The following is a 25,214-nucleotide window of genomic DNA, read 5'->3' as shown; positions in this document are numbered from 1 at the left end:
TGTTGATTTAATAATGAAGATGCTTCTGTTCAAGCCATTTATATGCCATGTAAGGACACACATGCCCAGAACAGTACAGAATATTCATTCTGTCTTCCTCACAGGACAAAAGAAATGACTTAACACTTGGTTTATTAAACCCAAACAACGTTGCTGATTAAAAAAGCCTTAGTTACTAGCAAAATTTTGAATGTATTTAACAATACAATATTTAAATAATAAAACTTAAAGGACATGAAAATATTATGGTTTTGAGTAATTTGAGATTTTTCTCTTTAAAAAGGCAAACTTCAGATACTTGAAATTATTGAATATGAATCATTTCTGAAAATTCATCTCTTATGTGTTAGTACTTGAAGTTTTCATAATTTTTTATGAAAAATGAAAATGTCCTCTACACTTTTTGAGCCCAGCTGGATAATCACAGCGACTCTGTACCCCCATTAGGAGTACTAGTTACTATGTGCTCTGGGGCCAGTGCAGGGTGAGTAGCCTGGGACGCCAGGAAAGAGACCGAGATTCACTTCTCACATCCTGGCTGTGTCCCCCTAAAAAAGACTCTTGTCTAAAAAATGGTAAAACTCATTACCTAAATTATGGTCTACCTAGTAGAGTGTTTATTTTGTAGTCATAAAAACTGATGGCACTACAATTTGTGGAGAAAGGCAAAATCACCTGTGTAATATCATTAAAGCATGGAAGCATATTTACCAAAATTACATGTGATGAGATTTAGGAATATTTTGTTTCCTTTCCAAACTTCCTGGAATATGATTATATTATAGAGATAAAGTGATTAAAAACATACTTTATATAAGCTACGGCTCCCGAGGAATACAAGAAAACAATAAATCATCTACAGACATAACTCCACTCTTACTTGGCACATGCAAGGTCTGTAAGAATGGAACAAACAGGGTATTGTAGAAATTCAAAGCAAGGAGGAGGGTTTTTGTGCGTTTGCTTGTTCATTTCATAGAATTTATTTTGCTGCATAGGAAAACTAGGAAAGAAAGGCTTCATGAGAAATGACAGTATTTATATGGACATTGAAGAAAGGGTGAGCTTTCTATACAGACAGAGAAATATCCTTGAAGAGGAGCTACAAAGGCAGCAGTCCCAAGATATGTTTTCCAGGAATGACCAGCAGCAAACTTAGCCGTCGCCCTGGGTACATGCAGGAAAATATGACCAGGTTAAAGAATCTGGGAACCCTATGGGGAGTCCCTGTGGATGTTAGACACCATTTGGTCATTATCCTAGGCCTCTGAGTAAGGCCAGGCAGGAGATCGGCATTTTTATGTTCTATGAAACTACCCACAATACCGGCAACTGTCCGTTCACGCAGGGAGAACTCAATAAACATTAACTGATCTTTACAAGCTCCGCTCCCAGAATGCTCTCCTGATGGAAAAGGGAACTCTTAAATTAGAAAGAGGCTGCTGAATAGCAGATGGACTATACACTGAGCCCGATAAAGCTCCTTACCTTACCTAGCCTACACAGCTCCTTCCCAGCTCCTTAACCTGGCCACATGGATTAAGCCAGCTCGGAGGAGCCTTTGCTCTAGAATGTCAGGGGGCAGCACTCCTTTCTTCTGTCGCCGTGGCAGAAGGAAAAGCAACAACTACTTGTATTAAACCGGCAACATTCGGAAGATACAAAAACCTGCGCCATGGGACACAGACCACAGAGCTTTAAAAACAAAAAAGACTACTCAAAAGCAGACCCAATGTCTTTAGTCAGAAGTAAGGGTGAAAGTATGGTGCTAAGCAACAGAGCCATGCTCCCTGATTCCTCAACAATATCTCTAAATTCCACCTATAAAAATTAACTTACATCAGGTTTGAAGTGGAAATTTGGATGCTAAACAATATAGTAATTATCTTGTTCCAACTTGCCTACAATTTTCCTAAATTTCTTTTATAAACATTGAGTTAATATTTTAATTTTAGAGGAAAGGAATACATCCAAAAGTATAAATGACACGCTATCTTTTTATATAGTTCAATCAACTCTTTGATTATTAGATCAAAGACTATTATTTTGCCCTTCTGCTATCATTATTCTCTAGAGGAAAGGCTTTACATTAAAAAATAAAGTTAACACCATTCTTCTTAGCTCCTCCAAGGGTCACCTTGCCAACTTCAAGCTATGTCGCTAAAGCTCCACCTCTTACTCTCTGGAACACAGACAGCATCTCCCAGTCCGTCACTGTGCAGAGGAAGGACCGCGCCCGGCCCTATGAAGCCACATGTGCACCCCGAGTCCTACGCCTTTGATCTCCCACTGTCGAGCCTGATAACATCTTCTATTTTATAGCCAGAGAAATGCCTTCTATGATCTGCCTGTGGGTCGATTCTAAAAGCTGAAAACAACAAAGTATACCTCACCAAACTGTACCCTTTAAAGATGTGCAGTTTATTGAATGTACCTTATAACTCAGTAAGATTATTTTTAAAATGGGGATCCTGGACAGTAAGACTACCTACCTCCATGCTAAGTAACCCGAAGGAATAATCTTAAACAGGTGAAAAATTCATCTCAGAAAGTACAAGGAACCTTTCTTTCTTCTTATGTTTTTAGTTGACAAAATTGTATGTATTTATCACGTGCGACATGATGTTTTCAGATATGTATACTGTGGAATGGGAAACTGAGCTGGTTAATACACATATTACCTCACTCAGTTATCATTTTTGTGGTAAGAACCCTTAAAACCCACTCTCCACATTTTTCAACAATACAATATATTATTATTAAATACAGTCCCCATGTTGTTTTGACTTTATTCCCTTTGTGACTAAAATATTGCATCCTTTGACCAACAGCTCCCCAACCCCAGCCCCCAGGGATTCTCCGTGCAGCCGGCCCTGCGCAGCCTCCGGCTCGGCGCCCGAGGTTACAGAGGGCGGACTCTTCACGCAGACTGTGCTGTCTTACGTAAGGGATTTGAGCAACGTGGATTTAATTTGGGGAAGTTCTAAACAAGGCGTGACCAAGTAACCAGTCTAGTTAAGGAAAAAAGCTCACTAAGATCACTCAGACCCACCAGCTTTGAGGAACGTAACTTTCCGGTGTAAAATATACACCTGTGTAGTGAATGATGGGAGTACAGGCTGAAAAATGTAAAAGTCTGCAAAATTCACCGCTTGTTTTTGGTTTAGAACCTTTTGTTCTAGGAGTTCATGGGTCGCTCATGCATTCCTTTAAGCAGCATTTACTGAGAGCCTGCTACAGGAGGGATCAGTGCCAGGACGGCAGGTCAGGTAAACCGGAAAGACGAGGTCCTGACGCCAGCCCACATTCTGATGGGGGCAGGGAGGGTGGGAGGTGAAAGCCCCATCAGCAAATAACTTAAAATAGTTAAAATAGATAGGAAAGAGAGCTAAAAGGAGAAACAAGAACAAGGGTGATTACAATCACAGCCATGGGTTACACAGCTCTTGGGAGGGGCCAGGCGTTTCTCTTCAGTGTCACTGGAACTCACTCACCCTGTGCAGAAGTTCGTGGAGACCAGGCCCAAAGTCGCCCAGATAATTAGTGGTAGAGCCAAGACTTGAATGCTGGCGCCCTGTTCCCCACTACCACAGCACCGAGTGTCTGCAGTAAAGCAAGTGGCATTGCCACAGATAAGGTAAGAGGGAAAGTCTGCCAGGAGTGACATCTGAGGTGACACTGAAGAACCGAGAAAGGCAGCCTTACTTTCTGGCAGTCACTAAGGAGTGGGAACAGCTGTCTGTGAGGCCACTCCGAGTGCTTCATGCTATCTGCACATCATATTATCTACGGCAGAGGAGCAAGTTGCTAAATGACTTTTCTGTTGCTGGAAAAATTGAGCGAGTGACATTTCAAATAAATGACTAAGAATCAAAATAAAATGAGAAACTTAATGAAAATTTATAGTTCACCATAAGCCTATAATATACAATTCTGTCTGAAAAACATCCAAAATCCCATATTTAGCACTTACTTCATTCAGACTTTTTGCTTGCTAAGAATCATGTCATCCTTGTCCAAATGACTGTTTAACTTGCATGAGTCAGCTCCAAATTAATGGGGTTAAAATCTTCCATTGTATTTTATAAAAAAAAAACTGGTATTCTTGAACAAAGAAAGAAGCAGGCTACTAATTTCTTTTTTTAACTGCATTCAGTCCTTCACAAAAACACCCTTTTATACATATCCTGACATGGTGTCTTCAAGAATTCCCTCGGGTTTCCCCACAAAACTCTTAACCTTTACTACTTTCCAGTTTATTTGAGTGAAGGAAGAGCCTGTCTCCTCTGAGGCTTGACCAGAGAAGGGTCTGACGAGAGTGCCTCCAGAGAAGGGTGCATGTGATGACAGCAAGATAGCCCGTATCTTATGAGCTAGACCAGGACTCCAAGGGACAGAATTGAGGGCTGTTTATATAGCCGTTCTCTCTCCTATTCACTTCCCTTACCAGATTCTCATCCACGCAGGCCTTAAAGAATTCTGTGTTTTACTTTGATAAGCAAAGTGTTTTGTTTTGATAAGAGATGTGTTTGCAAGTCAACATATCACCATCACTGCTTTATCGCCTTACTCCAATGCGTGCAGAGACTGTAGGCCATAGTTGTCCGACGTCCAGGGAGGACAGGTAACTGAAGACAGGGGGATGGGCAAACCATCCCAGCAGCACTTCTCACCACCCCAGTCCTCTCTGGACCCACTTCCAGTGCTTAGCTCCTTTCAATTTACCTTACGCGCCTAACTTCACAGCTCCGTGTTTGAACCTCTGACCCAGAGATTCCAATCCAGGTCCACAATCCTACCCCCAGGCCCATCCTGTTTAGAGTTCCTGCCGCAATCACATTCCCTGGGCATTTCCATTGCCAAAGCAACCAGCAGGCGTGAAGGAGGAGCTCCAGTTTTCCTCACTATACACGGTGGTGGAGCTCTTTTATTTGATCACGACTATACTCTACTACACTCTGGCCTTCTCTGGGTTACGGCCTCACCTGAGTTCCACACCACTATGCATAAGACATGGTGGTGCCAGACCCTTTGAGACATACCATCTCATTCAGTCTTCTCAGAACTTCTGGCAGATAACAGTTTCTGGCAGCACAGTGGGAAAAAAAATGCAAAAGCACTTAACACTGATGGAGATTTCAATGTTTTTGACAAGATATAAGAAAGTTATTTACAAATGAATTTTTGTGACACAGGCTGTCTTTATATTGGAGACTGTCTGGGCCCTAACACGGGCCAAATATGAATCAATTTACAGAACAAGAGAAAGACCATTATGCAGGAAAAAGCCTCAGTTTTTGATTCCCACAGTTTGGTTTACCACATCTGAGACTGCCCTGTAAGACAGTTTACATTATTGAAATAGTTGAATTTTTGATAGGTCACGATTGAAATCTGCCTCTGCTTTATCCTCAAGGGCTAACCTAGGTGTCAGGAATGCCCAGATACTCTGCTCCCTCCCAGGAACTTCCCTCTGCTGGCCTGATGTCAAAGAAGTGTTCACAGGCTCCCAGAGAGAGTTTGTTTATCTTATCTCAAGTGGTAACAACAGAAAAAATATTCTTAACTCTCAGGCAATCTTTCCTAGACATTATATAGGTAATTCTGGTGTAAATCAGGAAAATGCTCATTTAACGCTTGAAAGAAAAGAGGCAGAAGAATAAAAAGAGTTTCCACTTGGGCAGAAGTTAATCTTTTCAACTTAAGTCAGAGTAAATAATCTTAATGACTCAAGTGACTCTGGCCTTGGCATGGGTGGGTCTTCTACGCCTCTCTGTGCAATGCTACACCAGCCCAATAACAGAAACACGGCAACCCTGTGCACGCATCCAGGCCAAGTACCAGCATGCAGTACTGATAACACCTAACAAGTAATGACAGGCTTTCATTACTAATCTCGTGCTTACCCATGCTCTTCCAAGTAACCATTCAAATACTTGGAAATTCTTGTAGTTTTCCGTGACCCACAATTGGAATACATACATGATGTACAGGAAGGATTGCTGGAGAGTTAAGGATTTTTTTTTCTGTTGTTTATTTTCAAAGGAGGAAAAAATTATTTCAATAAACAGGAACATCTGAAGGATGTGGATAAAATTCAAGACTCATACATGGTTTGAATTACTTTCCCATGGATATACGGTAGTCAAAACTGATTTTTTATGAAAACTTTGGCAATCTCACCGTGTACAGAGGAAATTGAGTGCTGGCTACAATGACACAATTTGTCATTTCAGTTTTCAGAATCATGCCAAAACAAATGCCTCAGATAAAAAGATGGCAAAATAATGATGGTAGTTTTTCATTTTTGCATGCTTAAGATACATGCTTTGATAGTTTAAACAACAGAATTACTTTTAATTCCCCAAACAATCTGCACTCTCTCTTACTTCTGGCTTTTGCACATGCTGGTCTCCCTTGTCTGGATGTTCCTCCTGCTATGAAATGCACCTTTTCCATTCGTCTTGGTAGCCCCTATTTATCCAGCACACAGACAGACATGCACTACAACCTCACCTCTTCCCAGAAGCTGCCTGTGACCTCAGGTAACCTTGTATCATTGTTTGGGCTGTGCTTCCTTCTTTGAAAATGGTTCAATTTTGTTTTCAGTAAGAAACTCTTAAAGGACATTTAGTTTATGATACACGATGTAACAAAGGTCTACTGTAAATTGTAACTCTTTAGTTCATTTTTAATTAGTGTTATTTTTAAAAATAATGTAACGATGTTACTTTATACATATTCTCTAAAAAGACTCCCCTGTGTCAGGATTGGCCAGGAGCTTTCTGAATAAAGCTGATTATAAAGAGAGGAGGGGCTAAGTAGTTGCTGGGATGGGATGGAAGGGGATTCGCTCACTCATTTATTAAATGTTTAGTGATGGCTATTCTGCGAATCACTATTCTGGCTCTGATGGGGGGTAGACAGCAAAAGAAATAAGTAAACAAATAAACAAATATACTAATCTCCCATCCTACTTTGGAACTTTATTGACTTTCTGCTCCCAAAGCTGGCAAACAGAACAGAACGCCTGGGCGCAGGGTGGGTGACTGGCAGTAGGCACACAGTAACACTTAACAAGACACAGGAATGCTTTTAGCAGGGAGAGGAAGTAAAGCGTTTCAAACATTTCATAATCTTCAATAATTGTAGGATAAGATGGAGGAGTTCTTTCTAATCCCTCCAATGATCCGGAACAGGGCACTCCTGGTACTTTGTGTTGTAAAGGACTTCTTAATACTCAGATTGCATAATTAAGATTTATTTACTAAGCTGAAGACCAACATGATTCAAGTTTCTACAGACTTACTCACCTCAACGTATGAAATTGGAAATATTCCTATTTTGTCTGCCAGCATTCCTTCGGCCCAGTTTTCATCCACCCTGCGGATCACAGTCAGAACATCATCCTGGAGAAACAGCACATCATTAGTCCACCTGATCCCACCACGCTTGTCATTTAATTTTTCTTTTTAATAAAGAGACTCAAGTTTTAGGAGTATATGAATAAAAATTTGATGACATATCTTTAGTACATGAATTCTAAGTTTTCATGAACTAAATGGTAACAGTCAACCTGGTGTCCGTTCAGACAGCGGCAACGCTATGAACTCCTTCCACGTGTCTGGCTGCTTATTTTGGTAGTGTACACACATAATCTATATAGATCTCCATGATGCCCAGATCTACAAACTGCAATCTCAAACGCCACCCAGCCCCGCCTCTTGCATTTCTGTTTTAGATCGATTCTCAGATGCTTCTTACTTTCTCTCTGATAATACACCAAATGCCCATTAAAATGCATATCCTACTGCTGTTCTTTACAAAAAACACAATATTCTTCTTAAAATTCCAAACCACTTTATCAATTCAGTAGATATACTCCTGTGTGCTTTAAATCAAAGGAATTTACATTTATAAAATAAGGAAGTAATGATGTTTCATTTTGTTATCCATAATTCAGTTCTTTAAAATCCCTGAATGGCACACACGCCCTTAAAAGTAGCTTAGAAATAAATGTAGGTTCTAAATATGAAAATGATACCACATACAGCATCGACCAAAACTCTCTCTCATATAAGAAGTCTGTGCACAAAATTGCATTTCTTGTGACGTAAGGACTGCTTCTAGGTATTTTTAGTAGCACAGTGAGACAGTTCACACAAAACCATTGTATCTTTTTGCAAAAGCAAAACACAAGCTGTATTCCCATGTGCCCAGGTACAGAGGAAGAGCTGGTAAACTGAGGCAATCGCATTCCAACCTCACCTTTGCAAAGGGAAGGCAATCCTTGTCTGCTTCCTTGTCTTTCACTTCAAAATCATAAAGTGCTTTGCACTGAGGTGGGGGCTGAGGTAATGGTTTAATAATCTGCACAAAGTTGGTGGGGAAAAAGCCATGGATCCCGTTGACTTCCCCGTGGTACCAATTTTCATCCACTTGTCGTCGCAAAATGATGATGTCCCCTTTGCTGAATTTAAGGTCTCCAGGCTCTTTTCCTTCGTAGTTGTATAATGCTTTGGCACATGGTAACTGAGGTATACCCTTAAAGAAAGAGATGAATTTTAATGAAGGAATGGTCCGAAAATGTCTCTGAAAATATAACTGTATTATCCTTGTGTTTAAGTGAAATCTACACTTTGCCCCTTAAAGAAAATCTCACATAAAAACTACATATGTGCACTATCAATTACCAAATATAAAACAAATGGCCACAGTGAGATAAAAACAGTAGGATATCCATGCACCAGCCAGGATGTAGCCTCTATTCCTAAGTGTGACCTGGTGCGGGCTTTTGGCCTTGCTTGTTCGAGGCTGTTAGTAGTGTACATGAAAGTATGACTGCTGAGTCTGCCTCCCTGGTATGAAACCCAAGAACTCACAGAAAACAAACTTAATATCCTACACATCAACTACTTTGTTCATGAGGATAAATTAATAAACGCTAAAGAGAAAAATGTAAACAGAAGCACATTTCATTGATTTACTACCTGCACTTAAGTTTGACTGATAAAAATCGGAGTTTGACCTTTAGACAAACCTTTTCCTGATACTGTTTTTAATGTGGGCAGTAGATCATATTCTCTCATGAACTCAACAATATTTAATGAGGGTCTGCTCTGTGCAAGAGGCTGGAATACGGCAGCGAGCGAGACGTCATGGTCCCTGCCCTCTCAGAGTTCATAATCTGTAAGTGTACAGACAAACGGTCTTTTACCGTCTAAGGTCATTTAACTTTGCACTTTCCTGATTAGAGAGCACTCTTAGGCTGGTAAGCTAAGAGATGAGGTATTTAATGTCACTACATGGCACTGTTGTTTTAAATGACAAGTTTAAAATTTTGGGTACACCTCTAAGGCAATTTAATCATCCAGCGGGTTAAATATGATACTTCCCGATTATATTAGGGGTGTCCATTCTTGGGCAATAGTCGTCACTTTAATATCTCTGGACTCTCTGGGCAACGCTGCTTTCACTGATTCAGAGAACAAATGGCAACTCAAACATGCCTTCAATAATCCACTGAAGGAGATTACAGAATACCTGCTTTTTGTGTCCTTATTCACTTATTCATTATCCAGAAAACATTCATTGAGCTTTTACTTCTTACCAGGCCTTATGCTAGTGCTGAGGATTTAAAGGAGGAATAAGGCACACATGTTCCTTAAGGCATAAGACCTTAGAAGTAATTATAATACAGTGTACTAAACGCAATGATAGAGATACGTGCACTGTTTACAGGGAGCAAAGAACATAGGTCTCTGGGGTTTGGTGAGTGGGGAAACAAAAGACTTCCTTGGAGGAGGTGACATGAGCTAAGTCTTAAAGGATGCACAGGAGTTAGCCAGGCAAATCTGGAGAGGAAGAATAAAAATTGAGGGCATTCCATGCAGAGGGGACAGCGCCAGGGTGAGAGGTTGCGTGTTGTGCAGAGGGACTGAGAATGTAAAGACTGTGGCGGTCCTGCACGGGAATGAGGGAACACAAAGAATAAGAGAGAGACAGAGGCCAGTTTATGGAGGGTCTTGAAATGACATGCCAAAGAGTTTAAGTTGCTGTGTCCTTCAGGAAAGGCCAATACACTCATGGGTCTGAAGCACAAATGGGCGTGGCAAGACCAGCATGTGTGGAAAACGGATGTGAAGGGGGCAGGCAGGCAGCTGTGTGCTGGGCATAGGCCTAAACTAGTTGAATTTTTATTTTTCACAAGTTTAATCTTTCCAATAGAGCAACAGTTAGCATGACTCATATCACTCCCCCTGCCAAAAAAAAAGTGGATCATAGTTTTATACCCTTGATGGCAACAGAACTTCATAATACAGTACTCAACAATAATTAGTTTGGACTCCAGTTGGAGATTTAGAGTCTGGCCTACCTATAAACCAAACTTTTTTGGTAAATATTTTTGCTTAAGAATAGTAATTCTTGCTCTCAAAATGCTCCCGGTAGTCATCGTGCTTTGGCTTGGTCCACGTGATACAGCTGGTTAATTAGAGCTGCTCTGAGAGGCCAATGGCCTGGGAAGACGGGAGTTGAGCCTTCCAGAAGGACTGACAACCTCACGCGCTCTCCAACTTTTGGACCCTGTCTTAAGATCTGGCCTCTAATGGCATGATTCCTGTTATTTCTGTCGTGACCTAATCTCTCGAGCAATTCTGCTGCGCCCTTTGTGCCCAGAAGGGAAATTCCCACCAGGAACTCTGGTCCTTTGCAGTCCTGTGGACTCTGCTCATAGCACATCCAGTGTCCAACCACGTGGAAGGAAGGATTCTAATCTTTCTCTGCCCTCACACACGCCCCACTACCATTCTCTACTAAACTGTGTATTTCTTGAAGCCTGCTTATCACAGCTTAACAATATTTCCCAAGATCGGTTTGAGGAAATAATGGTAACAGCAAATAAAACAGCAGCAAACATCACTATGACAAAGTACTGGCAAGCACTGCACCAAACTCAACTCCGTAACATAGCCGATGAGACTGTACCAGGTAGCATAGGGAGCTGGTTGGAAGCACAGACTCCACAGCCAGCCTGCCAGCGACCGCTGTGCGATCTTGGGCAGGTTAATCTCCCTGTACCTCTTTCTTCATTCGGGTGGCTGGGAGAGTTTAGGGAATTCATGTATGTAAACTACACCTCGAATGGCCTGGCAGGCAGTAAGTGCTGCCTGTGTGAGCCACCATCATCATCATCCTCACTGCCCGGTACAAAAGCCGGCTCACCAGTGAAATGAGGCACCTGACAAAGCATTTGTCTCCGTGCAGCTGGATGCTTTTCCTTGTGGGTGAATTCACATAGCAATTACATTTTTAATACATATTCACTGTATAACAATGCAAAGAATGTTCCCTCCTAGGAAGTGTTCAGGATTTTGAAATGTGCATTTCTGAAGCACACATTTGTTTTCTGAGTAGAATCCATTCATCTTCTGGTTGAACAGAAGAAATTACAAATTCACTGACACGCACCGTTTAATAGGGGATGGCATTTTAGATGTGGCTGTAGTTCATCTTGACAGGGCTAATGTAAGGCATTGGAAGCCTGCATGAATTAATTGAAAATCCTATTACAAACCCGGTGACAAATAACTCTATTCACCATTATGGCCTGTTTTTCCCCCACCTCAATTAGCTCTGTTTGGCCTACTCTGCCCAACTCTATGCCAGCCAAATCCATGCACCAAGACACAGATTCAGCACTCTTAGAAACCATTCTGAACTGCTCCTTGAAGAGATCTGTAAAATTCCAAACGGTTCACAATATGGTGCTTTTGTGATACGCTGACGTGGGAACTGAAGGAATTTATTTCTTTACAGATCACTTCCACACACCAGTGGCCTAATGGACTTATTAACTTTTCCACAAAGCAAATCTGCATGTTCCCAAAATCATCAAGTATTCTGATAGAACGAGTGGCAAGGAGAATGCTTATTATGATAACAGCAATATACATTATGGTTGGCTCAGGGCGACACTCCCGTGATGCAACTGCAAACCCATTAATTCACACAGACTTGCTAAATCTTGACTGCTAAGGTTATTTCCATGATCAACAGCCACAGAGAAACAACCGTAAAGCTTATGACAACCTAACCCATGAGCAGACATTTGTGCATCTGATTGTGTTTTTCTATGTTCTTTTCCAATTAAATTCTAAGAGGCTAGAAAGCCAGTTTGTGTCAAGTTTCCCAAAAGAAGCTTTCCCACATTAAATAAAATGAATTCTACTCTGATTCCAAATCAAAGTTGCTGCAAAGTTCAGCAACCTTTGAAAAGACTTATTCCCACACAGACTGCAGATGATTACGGATGAACAGTAAAACGACTTAGAAGGGCACTAAAAGAACACATTTTCCTTTTGCAACATCTGAAGGATAAGCCAAAACGATGGTTTGGAGCCCAGGCCTACTCTAGCGGTAAAGCCCGCCCAGGGCCCACGGAAGCACTGCCTTCTCATCCATCTCTTCAGAAAGGCCCCAGGGCCGTGTCATCGGCGGGCCCTCTGCCCTCCACACGCCCTGGGCAGGCTTTCCAAACTGCTCCTTTCTTCTGCACCCTCCTCTCACCAGGCCAAGGCCCCGAGGATCTGCAGGGCTTACATTTCACTTGGAGACTTTCACTTGGCTACACATGAAAGGGAGGCTTAAAAGCAGAGAAAGCCAGAGAGAAGCCAACTCTACAGTCTAACCTTGGGTTTGTGGTTGTCACTCATGCTGCCAGCTTCGTCAAAAAACTCGGCAGTTTGGACAGGCCAAGTCTTATGACAATTTTGCATCTAAAATGCACTCCAAGAAACAGCGACTATTTTGCTTGTGTAAAAATTAGTACGACAGCAGATCAGTTTTACATTTCAAATAACTTTTGTTTCTAAATCACATATCCAGGTTGTCTTGTAAGACATTAAAATCCTCCTGTGATCTGCATACAAATATTTTTTATTAAATGCTTTATACCTCCATTTCTGTACTGTCAAGTGTATTCCAATATATTGGGCAAAATGCTACTTGATGATCTAGCTGAGATTCTAACAGGTAAATAAAACATTCACTGCCAATTTATTTTATAGACTCTAAATGCCAATGCCCAGATATACATGCAAGACAGCCTCTCTCAATTCAAATTCCTTCATGCATTTCTTACTGCTCCATAAAGTAAAAAAGATTCAATGACCTACTAAAAAGAAAATCTATATAGAAGATACTCTGACAGTGGGAACAGCCATAAAATGTGTATAATTTAATAATTCAGTTATATCTAAATTGGCACAAACTCTGGCTGATTCCAACTTGACTTTCAGAAACTTTCCAGAAATTCTGGACTGAGGCACAAAGAAATCACAGTAATAGAAAGTTCCACACAGAGTAACAGTAGCAAAATGGGTTGAGGAGAGAATTTTTTTTAATATCCTTTGTACAACAAAATACACATTGGCATTCCCCTACAAAGTAAAATATCTATCAAGATACCCTAACAGAATTTCATGAAAATGCTGATTCTTTAACAGTTAAGTCTTAAGTACTGTTCTCAAGATGTCTGGGTCAGATAATCACTCAAATATGATTTGTCCATCACTTGAAATGTTTCCACTTCAACATAACAAACACCCAAGATGAATATAGCAAGTTATTTTTACAAAGCAATTTCAGAAGGGACTGAGAATCCCATAAGCCCACAATAGTCCCTCTTTTATTTACTCTTTCCTTTAACAGGGATTTGTGGGGAACACTGTGCTGGGGAATTTCCATCTGATGACCATTTCCTTAAACTTCATCTCCCACTCACCCTGAATTTGTCACATAAAATTTCTAATCATCCTAACTTTAATCAAATCTACCAAGCACTTTGAAGATGGCAGTTGTCAGTAGACAGAAATTAAGAAACATCATGTTTCTTCATTCACACTTATTCTCTTTTGCCTTTATTCTACTATCCCACTGTCCCGTTTTCTTGCATACTCATTCTCTTCAGCTTTCTCCAGAAGTGGACTCTGTAGAGCCTGCCAGCCTTCCTTCTCAACTCCAGATCTGGTGCAGGGATTCCCCACTAGCTCCGGTCAGCACACTCTCCGTGTGCTCTGTCCATGCCCCTGTGCACACGCAGCCCCTGCTCACACTGCACCCTCTCCCCTCCCAGCTCCTGCAGCCACTCCCCCAAACGCACGGACCTGCGGTCCACTCCCCAAAACTCACGGACCTGCGGTCCACCCCCCCAAATGCACGGACCTGCGGTCCACCCCCCCAAAACTCACGGACCTGCGGTCCACCCCCCCAAACGCGCGGACCTACGGTCCACCCCCCAAAACTCACGGACCTGCGGCCCACCCCCCCAAAACGAGCGGACCTGCGGCCCACCCCCCTAAAACGCGCGGACCTGCGGCCCACCCCCCCCAAAACACGCGGACCTGCGGCCCACCCCCCTAAAACGCGCGGACCTGCGGCCCACCCCCCCAAAACGCGCGGACCTGCGGCCCACCCCCCTAAAACGCGCGGACCTGCGGCCCACCCCCCCAAAACGCGCGGACCTGCGGTCCACCCCCCCAAAACGCGCGGACCTGCGGCCCACCCCCGCAAACACACGGACCTGCGGCCCACCCCCACAAACATGGATTTCCTAACTCAACTCTTGACCAAACAGCAATCGGCCGATTACCGATTACCGTCTCTAGCCTTGCTGCCGTGGTGGTAGGACTGGTTTTGGGAAGGAGTAGAGGGAGAGGAGACAAAGCAGTAGCTTTCTCACCAAACCCCCTGGGCTGTAATCACTTATATAGCAAAGGTGAGGCGGAAAGAGTACATTCAAACACCCACAGAGAAAATGAGGAACAGTTTTCCAAACTTCAAAATGGAAAACTGCTCTTAAGATTCCTGGCTAATTTTTTTTCTAGGAACTCCTATATAGAAAACAAATGGATGTCTGCGGGGTGTGGGGTCAGGCTCCGCCACCCCGATTTCTCTCGCCTACCGGTCCCAGACAGCCTGAGGGGGCACCCAGGAGGGTGGTTTGAAAGGCAATGTCGTGGGGGAGGAAGAGGACTAAGGGGCATTGTTTAAGAAATACCTACATTTAGGAGACAGAAAAAACGAAGACCTAGACAGATAGGAAGAGAACCAGCAAAACATAACCAGAGCAGCAAGAGTAATTCCTGAAACATGGTTGTGTCCACATCATCTATGACTTTACAATCTGGAGACAGTTTCCAATTACTTCTTAAATCAAATTAATGTTCTAAATCATGAGTTTTATGGCCCTCCATTCGGGTTGACCGTTCCACCTCATATTTTCCACCCTCAGCAAGCAAATCAGTCTGCTGTCATCACCTCTAACCTCATACATGCCATTCCTACTCCACCAAAATTCATCAAGGACAGTCTGTGAAAGTCTCCAGCACTTGTATAAAAAGCATCGTACCTCTGCAGTTGAGAACCATGCTGCATTTTTTTCACCTGCATTTTCATGTCTGTCTAGGATAGCTGTTTCTGTTGTTCAGAATCAGGTGTAAATCAGGTCAAGATCAAAGGTCTGGTCCTTGTGTGGTCCCTGCTTCCCAGACGTGGTCGCCACCTGTCCCCCAGAACCCAGCTCAGGCACTGCCTCCGTGGGGGAGACTCTCCCAGCCTTCCCCTACCAAAGGCTGGAGAAGGTGCCACCCTCGTGCATGCCCAGAGTGTCTTACACACATTGTCACCATGGCTTTTATCTCACTTTGTTTACAACTTGTTTCCCCCGATAGATTATAACTGCCTAGAGATCTGGGACTATGTTTCATTCATCTTTGTATCATGAACACCCACCTCAGTGTCTGTGAATACATTCTTGCTGGATGAATAAATGGGGGGAAAAAAGCAAATGTTATCTCTAGTGGGCTGAGTGTTAAGGTGTGGAGGGGTAAGTGGAAAAAGACCTCATCGAAAGGAGAAGCAACTAAAAAAACAACTCTATGGACAGTCAGGCTTGCCAGCTTTGAATATACAGCACATTATGTGCAAATACGTATTTAGGTGTCTTGGATACTCTTCATTAACCAGTTCGGGACCGCGCTCACCGGCCGCGACACCTCACCCACAGCCGCACGCACAGTCCGCACAGTGGTCTGTGCTGCGCATTGACAACGCGTCCGTCTTGCTCTTGTGTGATGAGGAAAGCTTGAAAGCACTGAAAGCTTGTTTACTTTCCAGGCAGCTTTCCTTGTCATGTAAATCAGAATAGGTAACATATGCATATATGTTTTCATTATGTTATTTTTAAATGTTCACAATTTTATTTTGATAAATGAAAAATTAGAAAAGTCATATCACGGCTATCGGCTAAAGTCAATGCTCAGCTGTGCGCCTTCATATCATGGCTGTCGGCTACAGTCGCTGTGCGCCTTCATCTGTGGCTGTCGACTGTTGTCAGTGGTTAATGATACACTGTCATCTATCTTTTTGAAAGTGCCCTCCTAAGAACACCGTAGGTGGTGGCACAGGATTCTGAGCCATGGAGGTGCAGGAGCACCCACGGAGGAATTTCAGGCTCCTTCTGGAGGCTGTGGCAAGCCCAGGGCACAGCTGGGGCCACGTGAGCAAATTCTGCTAATCGGTGTCCGGTCAGTGTGCTCTACATGGAACTAAAACATGGCCCGTTCTGGGAAGGGGCAGTTGAGTGTCCGGTACTAAGCAAACAGCTGGCATTTGAAAAATGTGAAACTAATTATGCAGCAAACCACAGCAAACAAACACTTTCCTTACAAACTCATTTGGTAGTTATGAGGAACTAGTCATGTAGGTGACATACAGTGTTTTTCTTGGATGGCCTTAAAAGGGGAGCGCCCAACTGACAGATAAATCATGGAAGAAAACAAACCTTATGAATTTCTTCAAGGGAAGACAGTTATTGAGAATGCAGCCACTAAAACAAAATGCAGGAAATTCATGTCACTTGATGCCCCTGAATATATATGTTTTCTGTTTCATCACGTTTGATAATTATGATTATTTTGTAGAGAACAGGAAAATTTACTGAGAAAATTCCCTGTAGTAACTTGAGGACTCCCGGCAGGATCAAGTTTCTACCTATTTGGAAAACAGATTCCTGTCAAAGAATCTGCCCTTCTCCAGCCTCTGCCCCACTCTGGGCCTCCTTCCCCGACCCTGGGGGCACGGGGCTAGGTCAGGAGGAATGACCAGGTTCCAGGAACTCTGCCTGCATCTTATCTAATCTGTGCAGAAACCCAGGAAGGGAGGCAGGTTCAGAAACACAGAGGGAGGGGTCTGTGTGGGAACAGGTGTTGGTTTTAAATAAAGAGGTCAGGTGAGGCCTCAATCAAATTCAATTGCCTAGTTTTAGTTTTTTTATCCAGTGTTTAATACCCTGGAGAGAGAGTACTCTTATAAAATTAAAGAAGACAGGTCCTAGTTTCAAAACCAAAGCAACATCAGAATAGACCCACACATATATGAACAATTAGACAAAAGTGCCAAGGCAATTCAACTGGAGAAAATAAAGTCTTTTCAAAAGGTAATTCTGGAACAATTAGAAGCCCATGGGGGGGGGAAAGGAATCTTGACTCCTACCTCACACCACACAAAAAACTAATTTAGCATGTAAAAGCTAAAATTATACGTCTTCTAGGAGAAAAAAAGGAAAATATCTTAGTGATGGCATAAGCAAAAAAAAAAAAAAAGGCTAACTAACCCATAAAAACTGATATAGTGGACTTCATCAAAATTGAAAAATTATGGTAATCAAAAAGACAAATGAAAAAACTAAAATGTAAACCAAAGACTGGAGAAAATATTGCATATAGATAGATAGATAGATAGATAGATAGATAGATAGATAGATAGATATAATATAGATATAGATATCTGACAAAGGACTCAAATCCAGAAATAAAAGAATTCCTACTAATCAACAAACAATTCACTTTAAAAACAAGCGATTTGAATACACATTTCAAAAAGGAAGATATATATATATACACACACACACATATATACCTACAAAAAAGTACCCACCATCATCAGTCATCAACAAATGCAAAATAAAACCATGATGAGATAGTATGTCACATCCATTAGAATGACTAAAATTTAAAGATGGACAACAGAAAATGTTGTCAAAAATGTGGGGCAACTACAACTCACAAACATTGCCAGTGGGAGTCTAATACTGTTTGACAAATTCTCATAAAGTTATATGTACAGCTACTCCTCGATCCAACAATTCCACTCCTAGGAATTAACCCGAGAAATGAACATGTACATCCACATACAGACTTGTACACAAATACTCCCGACAGCACTATTTATAATACCAAACACTGAAAACAGCCCAAATGTCCATCAACAGGAGAAGAGATCAACAGTAGAATCCTACCCAGCTATTTAAAAAAAATGAATTATTGACACGTGTGGGTAAAAAGAATCAGAACAAATACTATATGAATACATTTACAGCATTCAAGAATAGGTACGATTCACATATGTAAATTTTACCTCAATATAAAAATATTTAAAAAATAAACCAGTAGCAGCTCTTAAGAAAAAAGATTAGAAATGACTACCGATGCCAGACAGGTGACTACGTATGCACACACAGAAATGGAGGTACGAAAGCATCACAACGAGTAACAAGCTACCAAGAGAATGACAGAACTGGAAAAACAAGAAATCTAAAGTCCAGAGGTATAGAGATTGACGTACATAAAGAGGGCTACTTTTCCAAAAGTGTGATGTGATGTGTTGATACTGTCTCTGCAACAATCTGGCCCGAGACCAGCACCAGCCGGCCTCTCTCTCTCTCTCTCTCTCTCTCTCTCTCTCTCGATGTCCAGGATGCGTTCTGAATACCACAGACACAAGGAACGGAGAACTGTGGTGTATTCAATGAGCAGAGAGAAAGATGATAAAAGTATTGGGAAATACTGACAGACAAGCTGAAGAAACTGAGCTGTATTAGTGGCTGGATGTTGGGGTGAGTCTTCAAACAGCACGAAAAGGTCCCACACACAGAGTAAGTCCACTTCGTAGTCACTGAAGAACAAATACAGGTTTAAACTGATGCATGCATTATTTAAGTTGGATAAAAGAGTTTTCTGACAGAGGGCTGTTAAATATTGCAATGGATTATGATACCTCTTTCACTGGAGACTTTGAAAAATAGGACAGTCTCACAAGTTTGGTTTTGTCCAAAGGCAAAGGAATAGACTATGATTTATAATCTCTGGTAATACTGTGATTTCTTTGGCAATTGAACCTTTCAAAAGAAAAATTTATTCTTGATGCTTTTGTCCTTTTTGGGGTGGAATCCCAAGAATAAGGGAAGTGATGAGGTACAGAGAGAGAGTAGGAGTAGACATTTGGAAAGAAAACAAAAAGAGAACATGAATTAACCAGCAGAAATCAAACCAAGCCAGCCTTCAGTCCTCCAAGGTCTGCCACAACCTGCCACCACATCATTAGGAAAAGGAGAGATGAGCTCAGCTGTGGCCAGGCAACCCACGCTGGTTTTTACCTCCTTGGTTTTGCTGTGCCTGAGAAGTCATACATAATACAGGTATTCCTATTATTATTATTATTATTATTATTATTATTTTGAGACACAGTCTTACTCTGTTGCTTGGGCTAGAGTGCCATGGTGTCAGCCTAGCTCACAGCAACCTCAAACTCCTGGGCTCAAGCGATCCCTCCTGCCTCAGCCTCCCGAGTAGCTGGGACTACAGGCATGTGCCACCATGTCCGGCTAATTTTTTCTCTCTATATATTTTTCAGTTGGCCAATTAATTTCTTTCTATTTTTAGTAGAGACGGGGTCCTGTTCTTGCTCAGGCTGGTCTTGAACTCCTGAGCTCAAATGATCCTCCCACCTCGGCCTCCCAGAGTGCTAGGATTATAGGCGTGAGCCACTGTCCCCGGCCCCCATTATTATTCTTCAAAGTGTTCTGCTAGTCAATTAAATGTGCAGTTTACGGAGTAAGGGCTGAATAATTACTTCAGGAGAACATCACTTTACTTTGAAATAAACTTATTACTAGGATATAAAGCCAATCCTCTGAAATCCATAGGGTAGAATCAAGGTCTTTAAAACATAAGTCTTTTCATTTAAAAAAGAAAAGCCACCCTACATGTGCCTATGCTTTGGAATTTTGGTTTTCTAAAGGTAGTAACAGAAAACCGAATGTAGCTAAGTTGTACCTTCTTTCCGCTAAGCTCTTTCACCGTTAAGTTTGTTAGAGATGATGCTTTAAAAATACCTTGTACCTTGTAAATATCCCATAGTACTAAATATAGTGTTACTAGAAGATCCTAATTGCCTTACTCTCTAATTTCTCCATCATATGACTGTGCAAGAAATGCTACTAGAAAGTAAAAGAAATATCCATTTGCAATGAACAATTTTACCAATAGGTAAATTACTATTTTATATCAGTAGTTTTATTGAAGCTCTCCTCCCTACCCCACCAAAGTATTCCAATTCAAGTATACTGATCACCAAAAATAAGAAATAAGAGCAACTTAAGGGGAAAAGGTTTACTAAGTCAGTTCCAACAAGTCCAAATCCAACCTTTTATTTTCCTTTAAATAATTTAACAAGATGATATAAATAACATGTGTTTTCAACCAAAATGAACTATTATGCAAAAACCATATATTACTTTTTATATTTCCAGGTGATTAAATATACAGCAAAGAATATAAAACCAAGCAACCATCCACATGTGCATCTGAGGCTACTTTTATTAAGCATTTAATATATATTGCCTAAGAAGATAACAGATCATGCTAACTGCATTCATAATAATGGAAAATTTAAGATAATTAGAAAATTGATAACCAGAATATTTTTGGCCATGGCAACAGATTAAATTACAGTTTTGAACATCTTCCCAATTCATTACATCTGTATGTTTTAACATTAGCTGCCACGTGAGTTATATTTAACTCACGCTGTTTTGAGCCCGGGGCCCTATGAAGCATATGTAACTCACACATCTCTTCACCCTGAGAGCCACAAGAACTTTTTTCAAGCTGCTTATAACCCACGCACAGAAAACAATAAAAAATAACACATTTTTCATTAAATTAGAAAGAATCATTTTGTTTTCGAAGTTTTAATTCTATTTTTGTAATAAAACACTGTGGCCCCAGGGGAAAATTCTTTTTCCTAGTGTGACAGTCAATGTGTTAAAAAAAATTGTTTAACTAAATCTTTTTTTAGGCAAAGCAGCTAGCTTTTCATATTCCACAGGCTATGAGCTACGAGGGCAGGGCAGAGCCCATCACCTTTATATCTTCAGAGTCAACTGTCAGGTGACTGCGTTTCTGCTGCCTCTTACGTCCCTCCATCCTACCATGTTTCCCCGAAAATAAAACGAGGTCCTATATTTATTTTTCCTCAAGAAGACAACCCAGAGCTTATTTTCAGGGAATGTGTTATTTTTTTTAAGTACGGTAAAACAATCTACACTTATTCAAATATAGTTAAGTCGTCTTCTTCTGGAACATCATCATAACTCTCCAAACCTCAAATTCCATCCTGAATTTCTTGCGGCTCTATTTCCTTTAGAACCATTGGCCCCGATCTCTCATGTGGAGCAATAGAGCTCTCACGGGGCAGATGAGAAGGGCTGCTCATCTTCTTGACCGCTCCGCGACGACAAGATGTGAAGATGTGCTGCGTAGCCACCCCGTCACTAAGTCTTATTTTCAGGGTAGGGCTTAAATGGCGCAAATGCTTAGAAATCCTGCTAGGGTTTATTTTATGGGTAGGTCTTATTTTCTGAGAAACACAGTATAATGTCTGTCAGGTTCATTTTCTTACAATATAGCTTTTATCTAATCAGCTGTCTGTTCAATCCTTTTCTAATTCCTTCTCTACCAAACTCAATTCAAATCTTTCTTTTTGGCACTTAAAATCCCCACAATATGACCCCGAACTATTTTCTCAAATACCTTATACTGGACTTCAAATGAATTACTCAAGGAAGTATCTCCTAGGCTATACAACCCTCCCACACCCTTTCACTAAAAAACCACAGGAGACTTCTAGAAGATGATATGTAATATAAGAAACATGAATGGCTGAATATGATCTAGAAGACATGAAGAAAATGGAAAAGAAATTTAAAAAGAATCCATTGAACCTAAAAGTGAGGCAGGTGATATAGGTTATTTGCTTCTTCATAGATCCAACTATACTGCAGTGAATCATGTTTATATAATCATAATACTGCAAATGTTGTTTTTATGGTACTTCCATTTTAAAAATCAATCTCTACACATAGCACAGAGTAATTAATTATAGCTACAGAATAGAACGTTATAAACTCTAACAATATCAAAATAAAAATACACTGAACAAAAATCAGGAGCCAGGCTAGAGGGGAGGTAGAAGTCATCTAAACTTGACCACTTGGCATCTGAAATTGATACTGTGTAAGCCTAAAGAAAGCCAGAAATGGAAACATATTATTTGAGGTTGTAATGGTAACCAGCAGAATTTAAGAACAGAACACAGTACAAGCACTTATCCCTGGAAAGCAGGATTAGGGTATGAGAGAAGAGGGATACTATTGCTTTCTATTTTAGAGTCTTTTGTGTGGTTACGTATTTTCTATCCCTAACAGGTATTACTCTAAAACTAAAATGCATAACAAAAGGAATAGAGTATGTCAAATTCTAATGTGCTTGCTATAAATGTTAATAGATTATCTTTGCTTATTAAATTATTTTGACCTACAAAGAACATGAGTAATAATATAAAAGATAACCCATTATACCCATAATCTGATTTGAGAAATACAGCATTTTAAATGCAATTGAAGCTGCCTATATTTTTCATCACCAACCACATAGTAGATTAACTTTTTTTTTTTTTTTTTTTTGAGACAGAGTCTCGCTTTGTTGCCCAGGCTAGAGTGAGTGCCATGGCGTCAGCCTCGCTCACAGCAACCTCAATCTCCTGGGCTCAAGCGATCCTGCTGCCTCAGCCTCCCGAGTAGCTGGAACTACAGGCATGCGCCACCATGCTCAGCTAATTTTTTATATATATATCAGTTGGCCAATTAATTTCTTTCTATTTATAGTAGAGACGGGGTCTCGCTCTTGCTCAGGCTGGTTTTGAACTCCTGACCTTGAGCAATCCGCCCGCCTCGGCCTCCCAAGAGCTAGGATTACAGGCGTGAGCCACAGCGCCCGGCCAGATTAACTTTTTTAAAAGAAAAGAAGGAAAGCTAGGTAGACCCTGACTATTTGATACTCACCCACTAGTCCCACTCCCACTTGCTCCTAACTATTCCTCGTTAAGATACTCAGTTGCACTAAATAACTGACGCTGGCACTTCAACACAGCATCAGTACACCACCAGGAAAACTCCCACTATGTCCCTTGTTCACACTCTATCTTATAATAAATACACTTTTTAGTTTGCTGTGCTAAGTTTCTTTACGGATACAAAAGAGTAGCAAATGAACACAGCAAGTCCAACAGTTAAAGGAAAAACAAGGCATGATTTGTCTCCACAATCATGGTCCCTGCTTCTACAAAACCTTGTGATTCAATCAGTGCGGATTCACCTGAAGAGCTGATGTCCAGAAGCTGGTCATCCTGAGATGTTCTACATCATGAAGCCTGGAGGGGTAATCGTGTTAACTTTCAAGAAAATAATAAAAGCCTAAATACCTTAACTCAAGAGGGGTTAGTTGACTGAACTTGTGAAATATGAGGAAGCCGCTTGACATGTACTTTCAAAAATACCTACTTTTTAACAAACTTAAGAAATCAAAGTGCAATCTCAACTATCAGCTATCTAATCATTTACAAGCTACTTTTAAAGAGGGGGCATACCAAATTGACAACGTATGAATTCTCAGAACTTCAGTCACAAAAATTTCATTAATAAGAGACAAGATTTCAAAATGTTTAAAGGAAAATAAAGCCATTTCCCTCTTTCTTGCAAAGTATTTTGGAAAGATCTCCCCCCCCATCACCAACAACAAAGATCTGGCTTTAAGGCTACAGCATTATACTTCAACTTTAATTTCCCCTGAGTCGATACACACACCCAACACACACCCAGAGAGAGACAGAGAGAGATTATCTATCTAGACACAGAGAGATATCTCTCTCTTTATCTCTCTATGTATATATCTAGATGGGGGAGAGAGAGATCTGTATCTACATCCATCTATCTAAACAAAGGTAGAGGAGTGAGAGAGGGAGAAAGGAAGAGAGAGGACAAGAAGGCAATGAGGGGAGAGGGAGAAAGAGGGACAGGGCGGGAGACAGAAGGAGGGAGAGAGGATAAAATCATGACTGGATTCATACCTGAAGTAGTGCTATTCTGATAACACAATTAAAAAAACCAGGGTTTTTCCAACTTTAATGAGGATATATGAGGATATAAGCCACTTGGGGTTCCTGTTAGGTGCACATTCTGATTCAGTAGGTCTGGGAGGGGCCAGAGGCTGGGCACTTCTATCAGCTCCGGGATGCGATGCTGCCAGCAGAACCATACTTTGAGCAGCAATGGGAACCAAGGATCAATCTCCTTCCCAATTTCCTTTCTTTCTCAGTCGCCCCAGAGCTCCATCTTCTGACAGTTTCTCTTTTCTATCTCAATTCACTCCCAAGACGGTCTCCTCTATTTCCCTCTTCGAAAGCCATTTATACAAGCCATTCTCAACCCTGCCTCCATGTGAGGATCAACTAGGGAGTTATTTCTTCTTTTAAGTTATTTCTTCTTTTAAATAAAAACCTCTGGGGTTGGGTCAGAAGCATACGGATTTTTAAAAGCTCTTCAACACAGCTCACATAAAGGGCTGAGAAATGTTGATCTACACCAGTGACATCTCCCAGATCCAACCTCAGCTACGACCTCTCCCCTGAGCCCCGAGTGCCTATCCATACCCCGTCCTGGATGTCTAGCAGGTGACTACAAGATGATGTGTCCAAAACAGACCTCTCGATTTCTGCCTGCCCCCAGCAAAGCCTCCCCTTCCACCAGTTTTCCTGTGTCAGTAAACAGACTCCCCATGCACCTGGCTGCTTGGGGCAAAGGACTGGGCTCCACCTGACGCCGCTACCCCCTTCTTTCACACCCAGCTCCAATGCCGCAGTAGGCCTGCTGGCTCCAGCTTCACAGATATCCCCAGTCAGTCCACTTCTTACCACTCGCACTGCTGCGGGCCTGAGCCAGGTCCATGCCGCCCTGCATGGACACTCTCCACCCTGAG

The 25,214-nt window shown here is 41.4% G+C and overlaps 1 protein-coding gene across 1 annotated transcript in view; it reads right to left on the bottom strand.

Annotated features, from left to right (window-relative positions):
• The window catches only part of SH3RF1 (SH3 domain containing ring finger 1), a 157,297-nt gene that overhangs the window by 47,001 nt on the left and 85,082 nt on the right, over positions 1 to 25,214 (bottom strand). Inside the window, exons 3-4 of the mRNA XM_012770629.2 lie at positions 8,269 to 8,544; positions 7,314 to 7,409 (exon numbers count right to left, since the gene is read on the bottom strand). Coding sequence (XP_012626083.1) covers positions 7,314 to 7,409; positions 8,269 to 8,544 — 372 coding nt within the window. The remainder of the gene's footprint in view (positions 1 to 7,313; positions 7,410 to 8,268; positions 8,545 to 25,214) is intronic.

The sequence above is a fragment of the Microcebus murinus genome, chromosome 15 (assembly GCF_040939455.1).
Source record: "Microcebus murinus isolate Inina chromosome 15, M.murinus_Inina_mat1.0, whole genome shotgun sequence".
Classification (NCBI taxonomy): Eukaryota; Metazoa; Chordata; class Mammalia; order Primates; family Cheirogaleidae; genus Microcebus; species Microcebus murinus.
This window is presented reverse-complemented; position numbering and strand designations above follow the sequence as displayed.